The 19,974-nt window shown below is 39.4% G+C and overlaps 3 protein-coding genes across 6 annotated transcripts in view; 2 read left to right on the top strand and 1 right to left on the bottom strand.

The window, feature by feature from the left end:
• Window positions 1–1,810, top strand: part of mettl24 (methyltransferase like 24) — a 39,215-nt gene extending 37,405 nt beyond the window's left edge. For all 3 annotated transcript variants that reach the window (XM_005454669.4, XM_005454668.4, XM_025898975.1), the window contains one exon: window positions 188–1,810. In XM_005454669.4, coding sequence (XP_005454726.1) covers window positions 188–532 — 345 coding nt within the window. In that variant the 3' untranslated portion in view covers window positions 533–1,810. The remainder of the gene's footprint in view (window positions 1–187) is intronic.
• On the bottom strand, window positions 1,420–18,591 carry cdc40 (cell division cycle 40 homolog (S. cerevisiae)). The gene is made up of 15 exons (XM_003449941.5): window positions 18,368–18,591; window positions 17,842–17,928; window positions 16,735–16,864; window positions 16,561–16,647; window positions 16,299–16,438; window positions 15,842–15,938; window positions 14,323–14,462; window positions 13,331–13,405; window positions 13,092–13,137; window positions 11,531–11,632; window positions 9,928–10,043; window positions 8,772–8,905; window positions 6,158–6,234; window positions 2,563–2,707; window positions 1,420–1,997 (listed from the first exon to the last, which is right to left on the bottom strand). Exons 1-15 carry the CDS (start codon window positions 18,557–18,559, stop codon window positions 1,820–1,822), a joined length of 1,746 nt encoding a protein of 581 aa, XP_003449989.1. The 5' UTR covers window positions 18,560–18,591; the 3' UTR covers window positions 1,420–1,819.
• Window positions 18,592–19,077: 486 nt separating this feature from the next.
• wasf1 (WASP family member 1) overlaps window positions 19,078–19,974 on the top strand; it is a 64,390-nt gene continuing 63,493 nt past the window's right edge. The window contains exon 1 of one of the 2 annotated variants that reach the window (XM_025898885.1): window positions 19,078–19,175. The gene's annotated coding sequence lies outside the window, so the exon portion shown is untranslated. The other variant, XM_005454677.4, reaches the window with a different exon arrangement.

Raw genomic sequence — 19,974 nt, 5'->3', positions numbered from 1 at the left:
TCACAGCAAGTCTTGTCAGGCTGCTCTTTCACTCAATCCATCATCAAGATCACCGGCGCAGAACAAAATCAAGCTTCACTTTTCATCTTTTAATAGCTTTTGCATGTAAGAACTCCATGCAGCTTGGTGTCACTTATTACCTAAACAAGACGCATTTAAATCTGAAGTTTTTACGGTTCTGTTTCAGGTGGATGTACTGAAGGCTGATATGGAGAGTGCAGAATGGAAGATTTTGGAAAATTTGATCCTCGAAGGAGTCCTGGACTCAGTTGGACAGCTGCTGCTGGAGCTTCACCTGCACTGGGCAGGCTTTGAGGTGGGTGGCGATGAGCCATCTGTGGTGCGGTACTGGTACAGCCTGCTGAAGGAGCTTGAACACTCCGGCTTCCACCTCTTCCACGTCCACAGCGATCCTGCCAAACCTCACGTTTTTCTACAGAAGAATGTGCTTAATGCCAGCAGTGCTTACACCTTGAGCTGGGTGAATACTCAGTGGAGGCCTTTAGGGAAACCAGATGGAACTCAAAAATAACTTTTTACCATCGCTGATAACTGGAAATCTGAATGTGTAACATGGACTTTCTAGGGCACAGCTCTCTTCAAATACACTGCTCTTATCTGGCCTGACCGTTGGAAAAAAAAAAGTAAAAATCTCTGCTCCTACTTATCCTCCTGCTCATCCTCTGCTGGCCTGTGATGACCTAAGCCAAGTAAAGGAGCAGCATAATTATCTCCAGAGGCTCTGTGTTCTACCTCATAGTGGCTGTATTATTGGCTGCAGGAAAGCTTCTGAGTCACCGTCACAATCATCAAGGTCCTATCTAAGCCTGGCTCAGTCCTACCCGACAGTAGACAGCAGAAGTCCAGAGACCACGCAGCTCACGAGCTAAATTATGAATTCAAGGAAGTGGATACAGTGTTACAGGGTCACTGACAGTGAGTGAATATTTTAAGGAGGCGGGAAAGAGACGGGATCTGCTCCTGAAGAAGTAGTTTCCATGCATCATCACAGCATGACAATGTGATAAATGGGACTCTACACTTGTACAGAGTTTGCTTGTTGGATATTTAAATGTGGATATGTGTGCAAGTAAGAGAAAAACAACTGTAATTCCACAGTTTCTGGAATTATAATAGAAACCCCCCCCCAACAATTCACACATAAGAATTTTACACCATCAGTTCCTTTCCTCCACCAGCTTTCTCGTGTTCAGCTGGCGTTTGTCTGTTCAGCACCGCAACACTGCCAACAATCAGGAAAAGTAGCACTTTAAAATAACCACATTATTCAGTTATTGAAATTTACCAAACTTTTTGATGATGAACCAAATTTCTCCTCATGATTTTGATTTTAAAGAATAAACACTTTGGGGGGGGGGTTTCCCAAAAGAAGGAGGGCTTCGTTTTTTAAAAAGGTGGACTTTAGGTTGTTTATTTCCACAAAGAGATGGCCATACAGCTGAAAACAAAGAATATTTCTTTATCACGAATATGAAAGGTATACTGCCAGAACATTGGAAAATACAGTAACAAAAAAAGAAGAAAAAAAAACATTAAAAATAACAAGGTACCCCCTGTAATACTTCTTCTGCAGTAGGAACAATCCTTTGAAAGTTCTTGTTTGTACAGATATTACATGACTAAGTATTTTGATCTTTCACAGGGTAAAAAAAATACAGCTGTACAATCAGACTGGATACCAGTCCTTTGGCTTTGACTCAAAAACAGTTCCAGACCATGAGAAAATTGGCCTCCTCCTTTTTATTGAACCAGTCAGGTCATGTTCATTATTTCCAGAAACCCCTCCTCAGGGACAGATCTAATCCCAGAGTTTTATCTGTCCATCCCAGCCACAGGTGATGACCTTGGAGGTTTCATGTGGATGCCACAGGGCGCTGATGCACACCTTGTCATGAGCCTTGATCCTGTGATAAAGCTTGGTGGTTTTCCAGTCCCAGATGTTCAGCTTTCCATCTGCATCTCCTGACACCACATAACTGGTAGAAAGAAACATGTTTCATAATTAGCACATGGTTATAAAAATAAAGAAATAAAAAAAAAAAAAAATCACTTCTGTCTTCACTTCAGCAGCCAAAAGGTGGGAGTTGGAATTTTTGGTATTTAGTCTAGGCAGGGGTTGCAATGTTGCCATGGATACTGAAAGGAAGTGAGGGCACCTGCTCATAGTCGTGGGTGAGAAGAGGGACAAAAAAGGGTCTTAATGGGCGTTTTGTGTAAAAATAGGAAGATGTCCTGTGAGGCCTCCTAGTGATGGCTGTATGGTTTTTTTGCCAAGAGTGCTTCATTACCTGGATGCATTTTAAAGCTCAGGATGAGAAACAGCTTACAGAATACAAGCAAAGGTATCTCAATGTACTGATCATCTGCATAATGGTGCATTTGGACCCAGTTTTTAATTCACCCATTACACTAATAGCAAATTTTTATTCATAAGTACTGTTTAGTATTTACTAGTGGAATATTCTAAAGCTTTAAGCATCTCTACTTTGTGGTTTCTGTTAGAATAAAACTGCCCTTCAGAGTGACATTGTGAAGGCTTACCTCATGTCTGGAGAGAAGTCCACTTGGCATGCATAGCCAGCTACCATGTGACCCTTGAAGACTTTCTTTTTGTTTAGTCTGAAGCGGTTTTGGGCTCCAAAGATCAAAATCTGGTTGTCCATGGACTGACAGGCGAGCCATTTACCTAAAAAACAAAACAAAACAATAAACCATTAGCCAACTATGCTGCAAAGCACTTTCTTTTGCCCTTGATAACACAATACACATTTCTTGCAAAACAAACACATTCTACATAATAGCGTTCAAAGTTTTGGATATGCAAGGTGAAATTTCAAGGTGATGTTTGAGTTCAAATTCAAATGCATATAAACTTTAAAAGCTGTCCCAAAACCTTTTAAATTTATTATTTGCATGATTCTGTACAGCCAAGTGTTTAACAAGCAGCCCCTCAGATCTTCAGTGTGGTATTTTGATGATATCTTCCACTGCCAGCATGCGCTAAACCTGACAGTGCAAAAACTGTGATCTGGAGGGACATTACCTAACAGCAGGTACACAGTAAATGGTAGAAACTGCCTCATGGCCAAAATTCTTCAAAACAGCAAAACTGGAAATTTGGATTCAAGTGGACAGCCCTCTGAAAAGGGCATGAACTCATCACTCTGCCATCAGTGAATTGGAAAGATTGAGGCAATTTAGGGAAAAAATAAAAAGAGGTTTTGCATCAGTGGCTGCTCAGCTGAGATCTGCTTTAGAGAGCATTTCAGCCCCTGACAATCCAACAGTTTCAACATCACTGCACGATGGTGAGAGGCAGTGCTTTAGTGTCAAAGCATTATACAATTCTCCGCACTTTTTAAAAGTGTACACGAGGAAATTACTAATTCGATCTGAGAAAGAAATGTAGTGCTGGTATGTGTGTCTTCTTTTTACACCACCCCCAGAAAACTTGTCAGCAAATGTCAAATAGAATAAGTGCAGGAGAATGAAAACAACTTGACCAATTTCAGCAGCGCACTGGAGCTCTGTCTGCTTAGTCAACATGAAAAAGAGATGGGGAAGAACGGGGGGGGGGGGGGGGGGGGGGTGTTGTTGTATATATGGTGCCAAGTGGGGCTGGGTGCCATTTAGGCCTGAGAGAAAACTGAATGGTCTCCCACTGAGAGCTCATTCATTATTCACATGCTAAAGATAAACAAACCACGCTGGAACAAATACGAATATTGCCCAAAGGAAGAAGGCAAGTACGAGGAGAACATGAGGAGAGAAAAAATTAAAAAACTGGGGGGGGGAAAAATTGTAGAAAGGAAAAGGACAAATGAGGACAAAAAAAGGCTTTTGTAGGTTGCCTACAGAGATATTACATAAATTACAATGGAGATGTTTCCATGGATACAAAATGGTAGCGTGATATACTGGGTTAGGGGGCAGATTCTCCTCTGCTAGGTTCTGCTCCATGTGTGGGGAAGAGCTTTACACACAGAACACACACATTCAAACAGACACACAGGGTGAAACTGGGAGCAGTGGAGAGAAGCAGCTCAACCAAGGACAGTCCTGGAAACTAATGACTACCAGCCAAAGTTAATCCTGTACTAACAGGCCAGCTTTAACAAGCTATGCTTCATCTGTTAAATTTTGTCATCATGTGTCTACATCCCTACAAAAGCCCAGGCATGTCTGAGGGCTAGAGCACATGTTTATGCTCATGTGTTTTGGTTATGTCCCAAATTATCCAATTTCTCGTGTCCAATTTATAAGAGGTTTTCTAAATTTATTGGAAAAAAAATGTTTCATTGTTACCCCAAATACAGCCTTTTGTGGCAGGAAGGTTCAGGACTCATTAACTGAATGGTATGGACATAGTATTAGTGACATCAGATACTTTTTACAACTTGGGGAGGGAAAAAAACATGCACTGCTTAAAAAAAGGATCTACTAAACTGTTTTCTGTGTCAAATATAGAAGCAAAAGATCTGTGATGAATAAGTGGCTTTCATTATTCACTTTCTTTTCTTTTGGGTGTGTGATCTGACTGTTATGCTTTTTCTTTTTTTTTTTATCCTGTGATCAGAGCACATTTTTGTTATATGTGATCACTTTTATATTATAAAAACAAATAAATATCTTGATCAAGAAAAAGAAAAAAAAGTCACATGGGAAAATATTACCTAGGCTTCTTTTGTGGTAATACTTGATCCATGTTGTATCTCCTATTACACTATAATGCTGCTGCTGGCACCATGTAGTAATAGATTTACTAAACTCTTTCATCAATGGCTGTAGCTCATTTTGGAAAAAAAAGATGAAAAATACCCTTTATTTAGTTTGCACTACAAATGCTACTGCCTGCAGGCTGCAATCACAGATAAAATGTTACAATGTTAAAAAAAAATCCTGAGTAATTTTCAGAACAATTCTCTTATGAAGTGAGACCACAGCGATAACATTATTACAAATTTTCTTGATATAATTGTGATATAATTTTGAGGCTTTTTATTGCCCACTCCTATTATGCAATCTAAAATTTGTTAACTAGGTGTAATCAACATAACATTTCCTGGCTGCAGCTTATTTACAGTACAGGTAAGAGTACCATAACCTCGGTAATTGGGTAAGAATATGAATGGATATTTGGATCTCACAGAGTGATACTGCTCTGAAATCTGGCTGCACTGCATGAAGGCATGGTACAGGTACTTTACACAAAAAGAAATGTAAAATTCAGCAATTACAAAAAATTACAGGCTTATAACGGAGTCCTACAACCCTGACCTAAATCTGTACTATCAAAGAAGTAAAAGCTTTGCTCGTGTGGAGAAAGACATCAACAATCACTTTAGAGAACAAATTTTTGCTCCCCATCAGTTTGGGAGGGTTATAAGGCCAAATTGATTTGAAGTCCATAATTCCACAATGAAAAAGTGGAAAACATTACAGTGCCATTAGAAAGAGGGACTGAACAAGTGTGGCTTGCTTGGAAGGGCTGCCCGAAGAAAGACTTGTCTCTAAAATAAACATGGCAGCTGCACTGAGTCCTATGAAAGCCCTCTTTTTCACACGACTGTATGCTAACTGACAGTATACAGTCATACAGCTGTTCATCTTAAAAATAAATAGCATTGGGTGCCAGTGTAGCTCACTGATGGAGCAGGCAACAGGTCCTAGGTTTGAGTCCGACCCATGGCCCTGTGTGTCTTCTCTTGCTCCCTCTCCCCACTTCCCTGTCTCATCTTACTGCTCCAGTATCCAAAAGGCAAAATTGCTCAAATATTAAACATTTGTTTCGACATCAAATGTACACAGTTTAAGTCATTCAAGTGTCCAAATATTTTTGTTATCCAACAGTTAATGCATTATCTGTGATGATTAAACAGCCAGAGCTAAACATAGAACTGGAAACACAAACAGCTGACATGTATTGCTAAAAAATCTGGATCTCATGGCAAGTAGAAAACTCCACGTACAACAAACTTACTGCACTGAGAATATCTGTTTTTCCCACCTTGCCTGAGCGATAGCAAATCTCAGAAGGTGTGACTCTACTTCAGTGTGGTAATGCAGGTTTATGCTCCCTCAAGTCGCCTGTCCTTGACTGTGTTTATGAGTGTTTGGCCATGATTAGTCTACTTACCATTGGGAGAGAGAGTCACAGCTGGCATGGAGTGCATACTGGGCTCAGCAATGTACTTAAAGTCCACAGGGATGTCCCTGAAAAAGGCACAAAACACTGAGTACACTTGAAGATGGGTTAAACAGTGGATGAGAACAACGTGAGAAGGCCCTTAGCAATAACAGCTCTACAGGAAACCATCGACAGAGCTGTTGTTTGTTTGACATTGAAGGTGCTTATGCCAGCTCAAAACTGCTTATTTACTAGAGAGAGAAGGGCTGTGGTGGGGGTAAAGAAGGAAAAAAACAAACAAAAAAACAAACAGGCTGTATCACCATTAGTGCTACAGGAAATAAATAAATCCAAGTAATGTGAAAGATGCTTTTGATGCTGCACCAGCCACCAATTATTTATGAAACCCTCCTTTGCTCCTTCACCCGGCCTCGCTGTTCTTTTATGCTCTGCTATGTCTCTCTGCTTTGGGAGAAATAGGAAACTTGGCTATTTGATCTTAACTTGTCTGAAGAAGATCATTCAAATGTACAGTGCATGTATGTGTGTCTGTCAGGATGACAGCGTGCCAATTTGCTGAGACCTAAGAGACTTGCTGTAAAATGAAGCAAAGTCCTAAACTCAACTTGCCATCAGCTTTACTAAAACCACGTCCTTGTTTCTTTCTGTGACAAGTGACAGCTGGGGCTGCATGACCGTCACACGGTCAGAGATTAAGGAGCTTCCGTGTTTGTTCAAGCCAGAATCTGCAGTCAAGCCAAACTAAACTCCATAAATAAGAAGCCACACTTTGTTTTTAGACACACTACCTTCAGTGGGTATGAAATTAAGATTTCTATAATATAATTTACCTCATTACATGTGCTAATTTGAAACGAAGGATGATTTGGAGGGTTTCACAAAACAAGCACTGACAGATTTAATTATTTTGTTTCCTTTTCAAATTATTCTAAGAACATTCCGATTTGGGAGTTTTATTAAGCTGAGATAAATTGATCGCTTCTAAAAAAAAAAAAAAAAAAAGCAGGCTTTTTATCAAATCAAGTTCTGGGGAGGCTGTAGCAGTTCTTTGACCATCCTGAGTGATTCCTACAATATGCTTCCACAGTCTCCACCACTTATCTCCCGCTATCCTTTTCCCTCTCATTTTATCATCATTCCAAGTGTCCCTGTGGGCTTCATCGCTCTCTACATGATGTCTTTATGATCAAGAGTTAATTCCCCTTGTTGGTGCAGTTTGGTACATTTTGAATCAATTGTAATCCTCTTGGAAAGCATTCACAGACTCTCCTGATGACAAACCTCTGCTATAGATAAAGTAGTCACCCTGGGAACACTATGTGTGAGAACGTGGACAGAATTTAAATTGCGTGTAGGCGTTTTCACTATGACGTGAATGGCTTGTGGATTTGCTGCCTCACAGTCTGCGTGCTCTCAACATGCCCCTCTCTGCTAGACACCGCTTCTATTCTTGCAACATGAGACTATTCTTGTAAATTCAGCCTAATGCAGCTCTCACAGGGAGAGTGGGGCAGGGGGACTAGAGCCAGGTGGTATCCGTGGGAGAAAGCGGGACTGTCAAGTCACTTTTTGGCCTGACATACCACTTGCCCCCTTACTCCCACGCTGCACTAAAAAAAAGCTCATGGGAGCCTCTCTTTCTAAGAGCCCAAAGCAGACTCTTAGGATTTAATTCTTTAGCTTGTTGTTGTTGTGTTTATCTTTAATTCTGTCTTTCACATTGACTTAAAGTGTGCAAAAAACTTTTTTAAGCAGATAATCCATCTCACATGCTCATGAGGAAGTTTTGACAAATAAACCAAACTAAACACAAATGGCTGCCCTTGATACAAAACCTCCCCTTGAAGCATTCCATGGAAAGCTTTGTTTATCTGGTGGTTTTTAAATATTTATTATCTATAAACAGCAAATAGCTGAGTTTGTTTACCATGACAGGACACCCCAGCCAGTGTACAAGCCCTTCCCGGTGGTCTTTTGATTGTCCAAACAATTACAAATAGCGGGATATGGACATTTTTAATTTTGTCATTAAAATTCATGTTCGTGTTTTCTTTCAGCATTCCCAAAAGTGGGATTTAAACCTTCCAGTCATCCCAGCACATACACATTACAAATCATTTCATTCACATAGTTTTAGTTATTAGTTAGTTACACTCATATATACTAGGAATCACGTAAAACACTATAATCTATATCCCCCGTGTCTGCTCCTGGGCTGCTTATTACGGAAGAACAATAATATATAAAAGCACTTGATGTGCCCAAGGTGCATCTTAACAAGCCTATAACAAAGTTAAAAAATTAAATCCAGAGCTAATACTTGCACAGCTCAAAATTACACTGAATACCCAGCTGTCTGTAACTCGTGATTGTTTCGTTTTTTAATTATAGTCCACACTGGTTCACTTCCTTCTTGCTTTACATTCATATTGTTGATTGATTTCTCCAAGCCAATATCAGCTACAGTCTTCTGTTATTAAACACAGAGCATTAGGGAGGAGGATTACATGACTTGCTTGGAAGAACAACAGCAACAACTACAGCATAGCACTCTCAAGTTTCAACTATGGCATAAGCAGTTCAGGCTGCACTCGGTACTTACCACTCCCAAACTCGAAGACTCTTGTCGTCTGATGTGCTGACAAACCGACGGTTCTCGTCAACAAAGGTGATGGTGTTGACGGCGCCCAGGTGACGATCGTACTCCTGAACCACCTCGCCTGTCCTGATGTCCCACTTTTAGAGACACAAAGAGGCACAGACAGCACAGCAGACAGAAGGGAGGTAAACAAATGTATCCCACGAGTCAAAAAGTGGAGTATTAAAATGAATTCACAATCCCTCCAACACTTGTTCCACTGCGCCTTGCTATATTCGTGTGGAGTGCTGATTACCAAAATAAATACAGTTCGTCTCAATTGCACTGCAGAAACAGAGAATATGGCTCACTGTGGGAGACTCCCTATGAGAGCAGCTATAAACTGTACCGATGTTATGAACCTTTTAAATTGCCTTAATGTAATCACAGCGATTAGCAATCAAACAGACTTTAGTCTTAAAAATTAATATTTTGAGAGAAAACAGCATGTACAAATTAAAACATAAAAGGAAACCACACAGAAACCCCTCCAGGGACAGCAAACAAATAAATAAATAAAATTAAGCTCGTCTGTTCGGATGGCTTTTACACCAAATTCCATTTTTTTTCCCACCCTTGGGGTGAGCAGCCATCTGTTCTCATAACCCGAAATGGGAACCTGCATGATTTAACGCTAACCCTGATTATTGTGCCAGATTGTGACTGACAATTACAACTCAACTTTTTTTCCCTATTAGCTAATCTCAGCGAATTAAAATGTCTTTCTAGAGATTTCCAAATATCCATGGCTCTGAAATGTGGAAAATAAAAAATATATCACACTTGAGCTGTCCTTTCAGCATGTTGAGAGGTTTGGATGACTCGTTCTAAAAACGTGATAGTGTAACTATAGATTTCCTACTTTTATCACATATTGTTCTCTTTCCTTCGCCTCTTGTTTACCCTAATGCTTCTTGTGATTAATGAGTTGCTCTAGTCCTGTCAGCCACTGAACCTCTTACAACTCCCACACAACTACACACACTAGCGCTGGAGGATGAGACAGGAGTATATTTCACGGTCCTGCGGGCACAGGGAGTAAACAGAGAAATTCATGTGTGCAACCTGCTTGGCCAACATGATCGACTTTTCTTGCAGTGGAAGAAATGGTCAGCTTTACCTGAACAATCTTCTTATCTGACATGCCGGCCACAAGAAGGTTCTGTTTGTCCTCATCTGGATTGAACTTCACACAGTATGGTACCTTCCTGTTGGTGAAGTGGGAGATACACTGGCCTGTGGTGAGAAGCAAATTGAAAGTCAGAGCTCCAGAATAATCCACACTGGCTCCCTCACAAAGGTACACTGAAGTTGCTTTAAAATTTAAGGACACACTCTACAACTTTCAATGCTGTATGCTCCATATCCCTGCAGGTGGTGACAACTCAGCTGTAACACACAAAAAATTTCCTAGTGTTCATTTGGTAAAGGTGAATCACCACAGGGATGATGCTCCAACTACTGCTACAACCAAGGAAACAGGAAATTGAAATGACTGAAAACACCGAGAGGCACTTGTATGCTAAAATAGCACGCTTTTAATATTACTGCTGTAGCTGCTACGGTATAGGAGGAAACAGTCCCCAGAAAAACAAAACACAACAACTAGGGGGAAAAAAGTAAGCAATGCTTTTCATTTGACAAATCTAACTGAAGCAAATCAACTCTTAGGAGAAGTATTTGGATGATGTGTCCTCCACTGATATCAACAAGTGGGGGATTTAATGCTTTTCTGCCCTCTGCTGGAGCGGCACTCTTGAGCTGAAAGGGGTAAAAATGTGACGGATGAGCCAAGTGGGGTTTTTTTTTAAAGGGAAACCACAGGCCCAACTTATAGAGGGAGCACAGACTGACACAGATCGAGCAGATCAACTAAAATTTGGTTTTACTAGCAGACTTCACCTCCACAATAAAGGTGTGTTAGACATGTCATTCATCCTAATTGATCTATTATGTTAACCAGGTATAACCATTTTTAAATCAGTTAACCTGTAAATTATTTTTCTCGTTAATCATTTTAGAAATAATGAAAAATCCATCCATTATTATTTCTTTAAAACTCCCTGTTTATCCAGCCAGCAGACCAAAATTCAAATCATCCGATATAAATTACCCAAAGAAAAAAGAAACCCAAATCATGGATTACAGTATTGGTAATTTTGCTTAAAAAAAAACATCAGATGATTAATTATTACAATCTCTGTGTTGATTAATTGGTTTTAGCATTAGTGACAAAGTTCAGGTAATCTTGGACTGAAAACAAGTTTATATTAATAAAAACTTCATGCAGAGAAAATATTTTATCATCTAGGAATATATGTGGTTAATTAAATTATTCAATGGGTCATCTTCAAGATAATTAAATAGAGAAATATATAAATGATTATTTCTTTGAGGTTTTATTGATTTGGTAACTTTAAGATTTAAAAAGGAGCCATATGTATGTGACTGATTTGGTCCTACAGACAAATGGTCTTAAAGGTACACCCTTCAGTAAACCATACAGACTTGGTGTAGATTCCCGTGGGTAAAGCCTGTGGTATGAGGTCCAGTCAGTGGGCTCGTTTCAGTCATTGTGCAAATGTACTGTTTATAAGGTTGGGGAAACCTGCAGTCAGCTGAGACTGAAGAAGTCACTTGGATGAGTGGCGAAATGTTTCTCCCACTGAAAAAGGAGCCGTATGCCTACATAAAGAACGTATTGCTGTCAGTGGCCCACGTACCTGTCTCAGAGTCCCACAGTTTAATGTAGCGGTCATATGCAGCGCTGAGGAACTGGGTCCCGGTGTTGTTGAAACAAATGTCTCGCACTGCTTTGCTGTGGCCTAACACATACACAGACAAAGACCACACATATATTACAGACAAATAAATACATCCTCTAAAATTCATTTTCCTGCATACCCCAATCTTGTTACCAAGAATCCCCCAGCTGTCCTCCTTTGAAACCAAAATCATTTGAGAAATATGAAATTTGGTTAAGGGGAATAAAAGATACTGAATAAAGGAATAAAGAAAGGGAGATGAATTAAGGAAGATGAAGTGGAATCGGGGAAAATGAAGGAAATGGAATCCTTAAATGAGCCTGGTAAAACAGGGTGGTGAAAAAAAACACACCTTCTTATTGTCTCCTAATATCAGTCTATGTAACCCTTTGGGTTTTTCCCCTCATACAGTGGAGGTGATGAGAGGTCCCTGTGGGCCTCATGCAAGAAAAATGCCTACCACATTGAAAAAGTCTTTAAGCAGGGCTGTACTGTTTTCACAGCAATAACAGAGCCCACTAAGGCCAAGTACTTGCTTGCTCTAACCCGGTGTACTGGCAGACCAAAGGCAACGCCGCGGCGGTGGAAAGCCATGATGATGTGTGCGCATGCAAGACCACACGGACATGCTACTGCGATTAAAACTACTGAAAACAGGGCGCACACAATCAAGCAAGTGCTGATCGCTGCTTAGTTTGGTAGACATGACAAACAACATCACCTTATAAACAACTACGTGCAAATGCCTCTAGAAAATTAAAAACAAACAAAAAAAAACAAAAAACAAAAAAACAACCCAGAAATATTTCTTAAGCTGTTGGAGAAAATATGAATATCATATGATCAGTGTGAGGGTTCTGTCCACAAGGCATAGCCAATACCTCTAACACACTCATATTTAGGTCTGCTGCTTCTCCTACTCACTACTTTCTAAGCTAGTCAATCTCTGTCAGTTTATTCACTCCTAAACTGTGTTCTCTCCTTCTGTATCTTCTCGTGTCTTGTGCCCTCCCTTGCCCCTCATTCCCCCCGGCCTCTGAGCTGCTGAATTATGCATATTCAGTGAAGGAGCTGACAAGCAGAACCACAGCTGCAAACAATCTCTATTCTGACAGCGTGCCGTCTCTGGAAAGAGTGTAAGAGAGTCCTGCATGCATTAGCCTAACCTGCCCCCAGACCCCAAATACGCATATATCTGTATATTAAAAAAATAAATAAAAAATCCCAAATCCCCCTGCGCTCTGTCAGCGGTCAGCAGACATGTCATTAGTCCTCCAGTAATGCTGAGCTCACAATGTGTCACTGCTTTGTATTTCCCAAAAGGCTGAGTGCACTTCATACCTTGACCATATTTTAATCTCAGCATCTTTGCTGATGATCCATTATTATTTATAAAAGGATTTACTTGGATAAATTACACAATTCAATTTTATACACCAAATTATTAACCGATACCAACACTTATCATGTACCACATCATTTTGATAGATGATGTAGGATGAGCATTTTGCATACTTACCAATAAAAGTTCGAAGACACCTCCTTTCACCATACACCTCCCACAGCTGTGAAGACAAGAGAACACAGTTACAAAAGAGAAAAAAAAAAGGGATTTATACTTTGTCGTATTTAAAATACGGGGTAACAGGTTACTCTATTGCCACAGAGATTATTACACAATCATAAAGATCACATGTTAGATAAATGTGTATACACCCCCACCCCCCTTTTCTCCAGAAACCTTATTAGCTTATTTACCTTGATCTTGCAGTCCATGGAGCAGGAGAGCAGCAGATGACCAGAGTTTGGAAACAATCGGATTGCACTGACACCCTAGAGCATAAACGGGATGAGAAATTTATATTTAACCAAGACTCTTTATTTTGAGTATGCCAGTCACTGTTACAGCTTATGGCTGATTTACAGTAAAAGCAAGCTGTTTTGCAAATTTTGATATTGTGCTTATCTGCCAATCTCCTCATGGGTATGTTTTCTGGGGGTCTTTTTCTGTTTGTTTTTTTCTTTTTTGTCTTTTTTACTCTTGGCTGAAGCAGGAAAATACTTCAATGTATATCATATAAATGTGACTTGAAATCACAAAGCCATGGCCACGCTATTGCTATCCAAAGATTTTTAAGTTGGACACACCGGCCAAAGTGCATGCAGGACAGCATGTGCAGACTCTTATTATCATCTTAATTCTGTAATAGTTATGGAAAATATCCATAATTTTCTGCAACATACCGAAGTTTCAAAGTGTCACAAAACTTTGGTGACACCACATGAGCCACTCTCCAACTATTATCTCAACATCAGCATTTCCACACACTTATTATCCTTTTCAAACTTCTTTGTATTCAAATTAGACTCTGAAGTCTGTAACTTCCTGCACAAAGCAGAAAGGAGCCAATTTAAAACTTGAGTGATTTCCTCTCCCTGAAGCGCACTGGCAGATCAGACACTTGAATCAGATCTTTCTTGGAATAACCCAGTGTTTGCCTTTATATGTGAATCATAAAGACATCGTTTTGAATCAAACAAAATAATCTCAGATATGTCGGCACGAAGCAGCTGGTAGATGCCTGTGTTATCGGTGTTCAGAAATACCTAGGAGGTTTTTATGGATTTTCTCAGACATTTTTACAAAGATTGGATAATGAAATATGTATACACAAATGCCCATGTTTCACTGCTCTCAAAATCTTTAAAACAAATACATTTAGAACTTTTTTCCTCCGCCTCAAACTGACCTTGGTGTGTCCAGACCAGACATGAATCTGTTTCTTTGGCAGGTAACATTTGTCTGGAGTATCCACCGAACGCAGATTGATGCCCACATCCTGTGGGACATGAAGGTAGGACCTGCCCTGGTAATCATACATGTCTTTAACTGTGGGAGAGAACAAAAGAAACAGACAGAATGTGATGTAAAAGAATCCTGCAGTACTTGAATCTATGCCGGACAAAGGAACACTACCTGACATATTACGTACTGGAGAACAGAAATGAGTAAACTTTGTGAAATATGTTTACGACCTGTTCCCAAAAAGGTTGATTCTATTCATCTGGACGTAGCGTTTTCAGTGGGAGAAACGTTTCGTCACTCATCCAAGCGACTTCTTCAGTCTCAGCTGACTGCAGGTTTCCCCAGTCTTATAAACAGTACATTTGCATAATGACTGAAACTAGCATCACTGAAGCAACAATGGGCTGTGAGGTCAGTTCATTGATCATTAATATGCAAATTGTCATGACCACTGATCAACAACCACTGATCAAAGCCCATTGATCATTGATCAAAGACCGCTGATCAATGGCCATGAGTACCATTCACAGAGAGTTGGGGAATGGCTGCAATCACAGCATTGTAAGATGGTGACAGATGTACCCTTAGGCCCCCCTCCTCGATTCAGAGATGGTCTTTCCCTTTTCACGTAAATGGTCTCCTTGACTCCGTGCTCAAAGCAGCATTCCTCCCTGTCCAGGATGTGTACATCCTCATCATTGAAAGAGTGTCCACTGGCCTGTAGGTGTAAATAGACTGCAGAGTCGTGGCCTGACAAGGTAGCTCTTCTGTGTTGTGCCATCCGCTTAGCCAGAGGTTGTTTGGTTTCCCTGATGTCTAAATCATGGCAATTCTCCCAGCACTTCACAACGTACACTACATTACTCTGTTTGTGTTGGGGGACCTGATCCTTTGGGCGGACCAATTTTTGTTGCAGCGCGGTGTGGGGTTTAAAAGCCACAGAGATGCGGTGTTTAGAAAAAATACCTGTCAACTGTTCTGATACTCCTGACATATAAGGAATCACAGAAACTTTGAGACGTTATAGGTGACTGAGTTGTTCCTACAGACAAATGGTCTTAAAGGTACACCCTTCAGTAAACCATACAGACTTGGTGTAGATTCCCGTGGGTAAAGCCTGTGGTATGAGGTCCAGTCAGTGGGCTCGTTTCAGTCATTGTGCAAATGTACTGTTTATAAGGTTGGGGAAACCTGCAGTCAGCTGAGACTGAAGAAGTCACTTGGATGAGTGGCGAAATGTTTCTCCCACTGAAAACGCTATGTCCAGATGAACAGAATCAACCTTTTGGGATTTACTTACCTGGATGATTGAGCATGCATCAAGACATTTATGACCTGTTGTTTCTGTATGCTGTTTATAACAGCACAAAATATAATTTCAAAAATAAATAAATAATTAGGCTACATTTTCAATCATGTCTCTAATCGCCACAGCCAATCAAAATTAGCAAAAAAGTCAGTACCATGGAGAATAGTTTTCTCTTCTGAAGGAGCATCTTCCTCATTCCTTCCCTTCTTCTGCCTCTTGGCTGTAATTTCATCCAGCTCTTTCTGCTCATCCTGTACAATAACAATAATCACAACCAGGGGATTACTTCACACTTACTGCCTTTTATATAATTATTAAAACAAATACAGCAAACTGAAATGGATTTCATCTAAGATGTAAAAACGAAATGTGAGTAATAATCAGTATTTGGCCAACTGTGCATGTCATCTATTAAAGTCTAGTACACAACTACATAACTTAAACAAAATATGTTCCACTGCATCACCTGTACTATGGGAGATTTAAAAAAATTGTCTTTAGAGGACGTTAACTGCATCATGGCAAAATATAGGAATGTAAATAAAGTATTTTAAAAAATGCCTTTCAGGATAACAAGTAGATTAATCACATGGAGAAGCAGTCAAAATTACCTCTGTTGGTTTGGCCACATCTTTCTCATCTGCATATTTTGCCCATGGTCCAAGGTAATTGTCAATTTCTCCTGCATCTCCACCTTTGACCTTTTTCCTCTTCTGTGACTTCTTCAAACCGCTCTCAAACACAGTCAGACCTGTAGGAGAAGCCATATGGTACTAGAATCACAAACTTCCCCTAAACTAAATAACTGAAAAGCTTTTTGAACATATCAGTAGATCTTAACACTCAAACATATTGAATATAAATAATGTTTACCTTTATGTTTCTCAGCCTCTTCCACTGCACCAATGTAGGTATTAGAGGATGATTCGTGTGTATCAACAGATGGATCTAAAGCATAACCTTTAAGCAAAGAAGGGAGAATTGTAAAGTCATTAAAATTTAAACGGCATCACACTGCATCATCCAAACCCAAATCACTAGGCTTACCATATGAGGAGAAAGTCCTCCTTTGCTGTTCAAACATAAAATCATTGACGTGAGCAGGTTCTGCATAGCCAGATAACATGTTCCTGGGGGCAGCCATCTGCTGGCTTTTAAAAGGGTTCGTTGGGCCAAACTATAAAAAAAAAAAAAAAAAAAAAAAATCATTAGCAATGCTACAGATAAACTTCTGTGGCTCCTCATAAAAAACTAATTTATTTTTGCACAAGCCCTCTCATACATGTAGATCTTAAAAAAACAAAAACAAAAAAACCCCACAACATCAATAACAACTGACACAGTGATCAATGTACCAGCAGTTAGACTGATAGGCTGCAGGAGCAATTAAGAGCAATTAAGCAGCCTTAATGATCTGTTTTACAAAAAAAAAAATCAATGAATAACATAAAATACTCAGGTTAGGGACACAGCAGTGGTATTACAACAATCATGAATAATTTAACATTAATAACCATTAACAGCAGTAAATATTCTGATTCATGAACTTAAAAATAACTCCCATCTGGTCACAATCTGAAACAAAATAACTATAATAATTGTATAAGAAGGTAAACAATAATTTACTTGTTTACCTTCTTATATGATTTTATTCTGATACTGACAAATTCTGGCAAATCTTCTGCAAAACCTACCCTATAAAAAGTAAGTACACTTTCATGTTACTAGTTTGGGTTGCAGTGCAACTGAAATGTTGCAGGGGGTTTTGAAACAGGCAGGAATCAGACGAAAATCTTGCATTGAAGTGATTCTGCACATAAGATGGTCAAGGCTTTCAGCAAACTATTTTTTTAAAGTTATTTCTGACAATAATACAATAATACATTCTAAGGGCAAGACTAATTTACCTTTTCCATATTAGAATATTATGTCAGCTGATGAAATGTCTTTTAAGGATGAATAATTGAAATAACTTTCTAATTTCTCTGTGATGTTGCTCATATATGTATCACCTTTATCATTTAGTGCCGTTTAAAAATAATTAAATATATGTATTTCACACAACTGCATAACAAAGTAATCAAATGCCACTCATGTTATATTATCAGTTAACTAACTAGATGTGTAACCCAGCACACAAATATTCAGACTTACCTCGGGTGCAAACATGGTTTCATATGTTGGGTTATAAGTGACTTCTTTCAGAGCAGGGTCCAGGTGTATGCCCGTCTCAACAGCCTCCTAAAATCGGGATTCGAACAATGAGCAAACGAGCTTCTTGATAAATGAGACATGCTCTAGGTTGGTAATTCGCATGTTTTGTTTAACACAATCACAGGTGAGATTTAACTAGTACAGTGTAAGATACATGAAGTTGGACCTTAAGTTACACAGAGATCAATCAGTGTGTATTTTTTTAGAATTAGCTCAGGAGTAATTCTCCGGCCTGCATAAAATTTCCCCAAAGATTACAACACACTTAGCGGAATCTTTCCCGCTTAGTACTACTAGAACAAATCTGTAATTTTAGAAAATAAATAACTTCTAATTACAACACCATATTTCCACAGTAATTTGAATAACCTTTATTATTATGAGCATAACAAGTAAGTAAGCCAGAGTTACTCCCAATAATCTAATTATAAAGTGAGGTTAACGTTAGCTGCTTAGCTTAGCTTACCTTGACAGCGACCTCAGGGGCAGAATTTAAAACAGCCAGAGACATACTGTTCTCCGACTGCAACGGTTTAAGGTGAGCCGTAGCATCCGGATCGACTGGGTTCACTTTTTCAACACTTGTATTAGATTCAGACTCATTTTCTGAATCGGAATCACTGCCGTATGAAACGAGGGAAGCTATGGCTGCAGACATCTTGGATGTTGTGAATGCGGCGGAAGCAGAAGGGCGGTACTTCCGTTATAGAAATGAAGAAAGAATTTATAGATAATTTATTATTCTCTAGAATTAAGAATTTAAAGAGCTATAGCATTGCATCTTATACGTATGACCGGAATTATTAACTTAAAATTATTAATTCATTACATTCATTAAATAATGTATTAATTTATATATTTTGAAGACATTCATAAAACAGATATTTCAGTAGGCTAGAATATTACTCATATACGTATTACTTTGCTAGAATTAGAATTATTACAATTAACATTTTTAGGCAAAACTACCAAAATTATGGCCGCAGTTTGTAAAATGAGACGAAATACTAACAAGGCAGTATTTTGTTTTTCAAAATAAACAGTCAGTATGTTGTTTAATGTGTTGTTGTGAATATATTGATTCACAGTGTGATTTTATTTTCTCTCCAACTGTAATGTTTGAAATAATCAAAATCAGTGTCCCTCCCTGAAATCGATTGGACAGCACAACACCACGGTTTGAGATAATAAGCCAATACCGCGAACGCGCACGAGCCTCCCACGAGTACACATCAGCAGCATGGGACGTTTTCTCGCGCCCCAACAATAGAGTGGTACGTACCATTATTACCGATTTCAATGGGGACGTTTTCTTGTGGATATACGTAATTTCACACTACTTCTCTTAGAAAGAAAACAAATGTCGCATACGGGTAAAATACAAAGTGGTTTTATGACGCGAAACCTGATGTAAGCTTAACCGGACTAGCTTTATTGGCAATTTAATCAACATTTGCCCAGAGAATCCCTTTGGAAAAAAAGTGGCTGGATTCATCTCCGCCGCCGCCTCTTCCAGCAGGAGTACATTTGATTACGGAGACAGTACAACCATGGATCCGACCCGGGGATTTAAATTTTTGGACACGGTGGCACACTCTGCTGCTCAGTAAGGATGGAGAGAAAATAAGAGGGGTTTTTTTTCTTCTTACAAACGTATCAGGTAAATAATTTCTTTTTAAATTTTGCACTGCAGTGCATCATTTAACTGCAAAATGGGACTTTAGTAACGTTATGTTATCGCTATTAGCACAGCAGCAACTTATCGTCATAAAACCGAGTCACCGTGTTGTAACATTAGACTTAAACTGGAGCTGCTCGACTAATAACGGTCTTGGTAATTCAAAACTGCCTGGCCATCACTGACTCCCACGTTTACCCGATGTACAGTTGACAAATGTGGCAATGAGAACAACGCTAGGCTACCAAAGTGGTCAAAATCCCACAAAGTAGCCTACCAGTAGTATTTTTATTTTTGAATGACTAAAGGAGGAATTGGTAATGGGACCGCTGGGTGATAAATTGCAGCTTGCAGCTGCACATCTGCATGAGATCCCGCTGCAGCGTCTTGACATA

This window comes from Oreochromis niloticus, linkage group LG15 (assembly GCF_001858045.2).
Source record: "Oreochromis niloticus isolate F11D_XX linkage group LG15, O_niloticus_UMD_NMBU, whole genome shotgun sequence".
NCBI classification, from domain to species: Eukaryota; Metazoa; Chordata; class Actinopteri; order Cichliformes; family Cichlidae; genus Oreochromis; species Oreochromis niloticus.
The sequence above is the reverse complement of the archived record's forward strand: the minus strand, read 5'-3'. Positions and strand labels throughout refer to the sequence as shown.

What these genes read in the sequence shown, in the direction of transcription:
- cdc40 (XM_003449941.5), bottom strand. Translation starts at nt 18,559, where the DNA reads ATGTCTGCAGCCATAGCTTCCCTCGTTTCATACGGCAGTGATTCCGAT. An exon ending in CCCCTGAGGTCGCTGTCAAG is followed by an intron (nt 17,929 to 18,367) that starts GTAAGCTAAGCT and finishes TCCCGATTTTAG; the next exon opens with GAGGCTGTTGAGACGGGCAT. An exon ending in AGTCTTCGAGTTTGGGAGTG is followed by an intron (nt 6,235 to 8,771) that starts GTAAGTACCGAG and finishes TGCCTTTTTCAG; the next exon opens with GGACATCCCTGTGGACTTTA.